Source organism: Sinocyclocheilus grahami, unplaced genomic scaffold, assembly GCF_001515645.1.
Source record: "Sinocyclocheilus grahami isolate Dianchi unplaced genomic scaffold, SAMN03320097.WGS_v1.1 scaffold502.1, whole genome shotgun sequence".
NCBI lineage: Eukaryota > Metazoa > Chordata > Actinopteri > Cypriniformes > Cyprinidae > Sinocyclocheilus > Sinocyclocheilus grahami.
Window position 1 is genome coordinate 653,448 of NW_015505681.1, and position 6,256 is coordinate 659,703.

A 6,256-nucleotide genomic window follows, 5' to 3' on the forward strand; every position below is an offset into this window, starting at 1 on the left:
TTTGATTTGACCCTTGATGTAACTAAATGATGTACATTTTAAGTTGCCTGATACAATTTTTTTTACAGTATAACACACTGCCGTTCAAAAGTTTGGGATCAATCAATTTTTTTAAAGACGTGTCTTATGCTCATCAAGGCTGTAGCCTATCTATTTGATACAAAAATACTGAATATTATTTCACAAAATAATGTTGTGAAATATTATTTGTATTTAAAATAAACATGTTCTATTTTAATATACTTTAAAATATAATTCATTCCTGTGAAGTAGTGTGCAATATACACTATTCAAAAGTTTGGGGTCAGAATTTTTTTCTTTCTTTTTTAAAAATACTTTAAAAACGTTTAAAGAAAGTTAAAGAAACTTTATTCAGCAAGGATGCGTTAAATGGATACAATTGATAGTAAAGACTTTTATTGTTAGAAAAGATTTCTATTTTGAATAAATGCTGTTCTTTTTAACTTTTTATTAATCAAACAAAAATTAAGACAGGTTCCAAAAAAATATTAAGCAGCACAACAGCATATTAGATCAGCAACACTGATAATAATTCAGCATATCAGAATGATTTCTGAAGGATCATGGGACACTGAAGACTGGAGTAATGATGCTGAAAATTCAGCTTTGCATCACAGGAATAAATTATATTTTAAAGTATAGGTATTAAAATAGGAAACCAATATTAGAAATTGCAATAATATTTCATAATATCACTGTTTTTTTCCCCCTCTATTTTTGAATTATTTATTAGGTTTATAATATAGGCCTAACATAATATAATATAAAAAAAACAAACTATTTAAACTGACAGAATAGAATAGAATAGAAAACAAACTGAAGCAAAACTTAAGCTAAGATCTGTAAGTTAAATATATAAAAAAATAACGTGAACATATGAATTATTCTATAGCTGTCTAAACATCCCTATGAAGTAGTTTGCACAATACACCTGTGTGTGCCTGTAAATGTCTCAGAGTTTTGTTACCGTTCTGTGCCCATCCTGCACTTAATCAAGCCACTCTTCTTTAATACACGATCACGTTTATTTCACATGTCATTGCATTTGCGTTGTTTCTCATGTTGAGCGCACCGCAACCATTAAAGTATTCGGTTTCTACAGCGACTCATCAGTGTTGCCAACTTCTTTCAATGGAAAGTAGGGATGGGCGTATCAATCCGAAGTATCGATACTCAAACAAAAAATATCGATACTAAGGTGCGTTTTATTTACCAGTGGTTTTGTTTATTTAACAATAATAATAATAATAATAATAATAATGCATACAATATGCATTGAATTGGACGAATACCTTTGTTAGCGAGTAATTGTGTAGGACAGAACTATTTTCCTGCTCACCTGAACACACGCAAATGTTGCATGACAGAACCAATCAATCACAGAGAGCATTCACTCACTGCTGACAGTGCATTCAAACAGGGCTGCGTTTCCCAAAAGTATCATAAGAATGGCAGCCCTGAACAATGCTTATCAGAGAACAGAAATAAAAACATAAATGTTTGAGTTATTTCACAATGAACAAATTGAAATTGTAGCCTACATAGTTTGTGCAATTACAATTATTTAAATTGTATGTTGAAAGATAATATTGATCATGTTCTATTCTGTAATGTTAATAGAAATCATACACTGTCAGAATAAAAAGGTTGCATTTTATGCATGCATCAGCCATTCACTGGCAGTCCCTTATGGTATACACACCTGTATAACTATTTTTATGACTGCAGAAATATGTTAATTCAGTATACACATTATCCCACTGGTTAGAATTGTGACTGACCATAAAATAAATTTTTTTTATCAATCATTTAGATATTTTCAGTCTGGGAAAAATTTGGGATTAAACGGGTTAAAATGCGTTTTAAACAAAGTTAAGTGGTTTTCATTACCCATTTTACTCTTAGTAATTTAATAATTTAATAAATTTCATAATTTAAAAGTTTAGTGCAGAAGTATCGAATCGGTATCGATATCGACGATATTCTGCCTTGAAAAATATCGATATCGTATCGAAAACAAAATAAGGGGTATCGCCCATCCCTAATGGAAAGTAGCTAAACCTCGCCTGAAAAGTTACTAAATGTCGCTAGATGACGTCATACGTTAATTAGCATATTCATGACGTCAGTGCGTCGTATTGTCTTGCCTCCCTGTGTTCACCTACTGCATTTTAATGCAGCCAAATTCTCAATAAAACTGTTTTTATTCATATATTTATACTGTTTCTGTTGTCTTCTCTTCTATGAAACCTGTAAACCGCATTCACTGGTTCGAACTCTATAGCGACATTAACTCTATAGCGGTTTGCCCGAGCATTGCGATTCTTTCGCTTTTACTGGCATTCAATCAAATGGCTTTCCCCAACTCATTTTTGCGTGTGCGCGGCACATTATTTCTTCTGCGCGCGCAGCTTAGAGGGAACACTGTTAAGAGCCCTGTAGGTCTTTTTGCGATTCAGAAAGGCATTGTGGAAGAAAGCCAAGACAAATGTTTCATACTTTAGGATTTGGATTTATTCTGACATTCAGGTTCACGTTCAGACTTCAGGCATATTTTACTGAATTCAGCTGCAATTCAAACAAAGTTAGCCTTCACAGAACATCATTCCACGTGTATGCTGTATTAAAAGAAAAGAAGGATAAATTCAGAATGCTATTAGGATTATACTCTCCATTTTCATTCAGATTTGCTTTAAAATGAAAAACAGCTGTAACATATATAAAAAAATCTAGTGGTTTAGATAAAAGTAACATTTTTGCAGATTAAAAATTCCACAAGCCAATCACCATTCATTTAACAAACCATGTTAAATATATTAACTTAAACACTTAAAAACGGCATTCGCAAAGTGTGCTCATACATTCTCGAATGTATTCATGTTCACAAATGCGCTAAACGCCAAATACTGATGAGAATGAAATTGACTCTCCTGATTGGTCGTAGTGTTTATCCACAGCCAAAGGCACGTCCCACTACTGCCACTAGAGGTCGCACTGGAGGCGTAGCGTTCATTTAAGCCTGAGGCCACTTCATGACACTCAATGCTGCTTTACAATGTACTTTTGCATATCAAAACTCCTTTACATATATATTTCTACATGGGTATATATTTCATATATAACTTGATTCAATGCATACACACCAAAATATTTAGTATCAGACAAGACAAACTTTGGAGCATTGCTTTATGTTACATTAGTGCAAATGCAGTGGCATATATGTAAATATATTTTCTCTGAAGAAAACAAATAGAGAACAGAAAAAGACGGGCTAATGTATTGGATACTGAGAGCGTGCTAGTGGATATGTGCTAAGTGCCTACAGAGCATCACAGCACTATACTGAAGGGTCACATGATCACATTCAGGTTGGTATTCGCTGGAGACTGTTGTTTCGTAATAAAGGGTGGGGAAGAGCTGGTGTTTCAGTAATTCCAGATGTGGAAGGGGTGAAATGATTCTTTTCACCTCAGATAAGCTTTCTGACTTCTGGATTCTGTGATGTTCTGGATGAGAGGGGGATGATAGAAGGATTTCGATTGTATAGATGTCTAAGGAGCATTCCGTATGTACGTATCAGTCACAGAGAGGGCCGACAGTATCCCATCAGACCCTCTGCTGTAAAACTGTCTTTTGGCCAGCAGTGTGTGGAGTTGAGATTGGCTCAAGGCAGGTTTTAGGACTGGGAGAAGCAGGCAGTAGTGTCACCGCCGTCTTTCAGCCCAGCCGTAAGGTCTGACGCTGAAGTGAGAGGGGTGTCGTCTTGCTGGGGAACCTGGAGGGTTGAATCTGACTCTGGATGCGTTGAAGGGTCCAGATCACCTGCTGGCTGTATTGGGGGCTCTTGTGGCAGGGCGTCCTGTGTTGAAGAGCCAGGTTGTGATGAGCCTTTTAGCTGGTTGTGGCAAAGAGGGCAGGTCTCCTGCACATACAACCACTTCTTCAAGCAGCCGGCATGGAATAGGTGACTGCAGGGGGTGATCACTGCTGACGTCATGTCCTAGATTCAAAAACAGAAGAAACAGTACATTACAATGATCATTCTTTTTTATGTTATGGCTGTTAAATAGCACGTTTTAAAAATGTAAAATGTTTTGTCAAAATAAATAGAAAAAAAACTAAAGTGAATTTAGGCATCACTATTAATGTACACTATGAAAAATTGATACTCATTTTAAGATATTTTTTAATCAATAATAGTAATAATAATAACAACAACAACATTATTAATAATAAATTATTGTTATCGTTATCATAATCATTCTAACAATTGCAAATTATTATATTATTAGTATAATTAATAATAGTAATAATAATATACAAAGAAGAAAAATATTATTAAATTATTATTATTTTGATGTTTTATAGGTTGAGTAATAATAATACAAATAATAATTGTTCTTCATATATTATTATTATTAATTATACTAATAATATAATAATTTGCCATTGTTAGAATAATAATAATAATAATGGCATTATTATTAACATAATTATTATTATTATAATGATGGCAAATTATTATTTTATCAGTAGTTGTAGCAGTAGTAGTTAATAATAAGACATCATCATCATCATTACAGTGACAGTAAATGTAATTTACATGTAAAAATAAGGTAAAAAAATAAATTCACAAATCAATTTTCAATCATTCACCCAGTAGATGACATCATCCATGTTCTCCACCGGAGCCTTGCGGAGCTCCTCCACCATGAAGAGCACGTAGATCAGCAGTGTGCCCAGCACCTGGGTGCGAAAGATTTTAAAACAAAAGGACAACAGTTGAATTTCACATTACACCAATCTGTAACAGTCACGACTCCTACATTACAACTGTAATAGGTTTTTTAGAGCCAGTGACTAGAGAGCAGGATGGCCGATGAAATACTGATTATATAGAATGTAGGAATTGATCCATTTATACCAACACTTATATCACATTTACTCAAAAAATTATGTACTAATAATTTGTATTAATAACAATTTGGAAATATGACTATTGTTACTATTAATACAACAAAACATTTAGAAATTAAGCTGCTGTGCACCTTCATGAGATTCAAATCAATCAAACATTTAACATTTACTAACAGTTCATCGAATATTTTACTGGAAAAAAAAAAAAAAAAAAAGATCAGCGACACTCTTATTTATCTTATCCATCTATTTCTCTATTACGCTCTTTAGTAAAATGCTCAGGAATGACAAGCAGAGCAGCCTGAACTTCAACTCACCTTGTGAGAAAAAGGAAGAGCAGCCTCTCTCTAGATGTGGGCTGGTCTCGTGTACTGAAGTATGTGTAGATTTGCAGAGCAAACAGAACCAGCCAGAAACACATGAACAACACGGGCAGAACCAACTGATTCCACAGAGACATACCGAGAGCCAGCAACCCATAAACCTCCACCACCTAACAGATATAACAGAGAAGAGTTTAATTATTTTTTCTTTTGATTGATTTAACACTCTCAAGTCTGTTTTAAAACTCAATCTTTAGCCTCTACTGTTCTAACCTGTGCAAGCTCCCGGTACGCTGTCTTGGCCAGATTAAATGGCACCAGCAGGTTGGAGGCCAAAAAGTAGATGACTTCCAGGCCTGTGAAAATCATGGCAAAGCGATTGACGAAAACGATGGTCTCCAAAGGAACCAGGCACAGCCTGGCCACCAGAGGGAGCAAGTGCGCTGAGAACAGCCAAATGCGCTTGGTCTGCATCACACAGGAGCACAAGGTACACACCACCAGCTGGCCTATTCCCACATAAACACAGAGAAATAAAACAAAACATCTTATTCATAATAGATTTAAAACGACAGAAATGTTAGCAAAAATAAGATTACTATTAATACCAAACTGCAATATGATACTGTAAAGCAAAGCACAATACCTGAATCTGAGCCGTGTGCTCCCTACTGTACTCACTGACATTAATGAATGCATCTGTTCTGGCTGGAGTTAATTAGGCCCTACAGAATTCAGAGTAAAGGCTGAAGGACCCGGCAGCACTCAAGAAATCAATGCGCACACTAGTGAAATAGCAAGAAGTACCCCAAAGGGTGAATCTCACCAACAGGTGCTAGGGTTGTATTTCACCACAAAATGAAAAAAAGAGAGAGAGAAAGAAAGAAAGATAAGATTATGCATAAAGAAAATTAAGCCTATTAAGTACATAATAATAATAATAATAATAATAATAATAATAATAATAATAAATCTCATTCGCATTACTGTAATGC

The 6,256-nt window shown here is 34.7% G+C and overlaps 1 protein-coding gene across 1 annotated transcript in view; it reads right to left on the bottom strand.

The window, feature by feature from the left end:
• Positions 1–3,697: 3,697 nt before the first annotated feature.
• Positions 3,698–6,256, bottom strand: part of LOC107554445 (RING finger protein 145-like) — a 24,364-nt gene continuing 21,805 nt past the window's right edge. Inside the window, exons 6-10 of the mRNA XM_016236946.1 lie at positions 5,535–5,770; positions 5,256–5,431; positions 5,070–5,130; positions 4,678–4,767; positions 3,698–4,021 (exon numbers count right to left, since the gene is read on the bottom strand). Of these exons, the coding sequence (XP_016092432.1) occupies positions 3,698–4,021; positions 4,678–4,767; positions 5,070–5,130; positions 5,256–5,431; positions 5,535–5,770 (887 nt within the window). The remainder of the gene's footprint in view (positions 4,022–4,677; positions 4,768–5,069; positions 5,131–5,255; positions 5,432–5,534; positions 5,771–6,256) is intronic.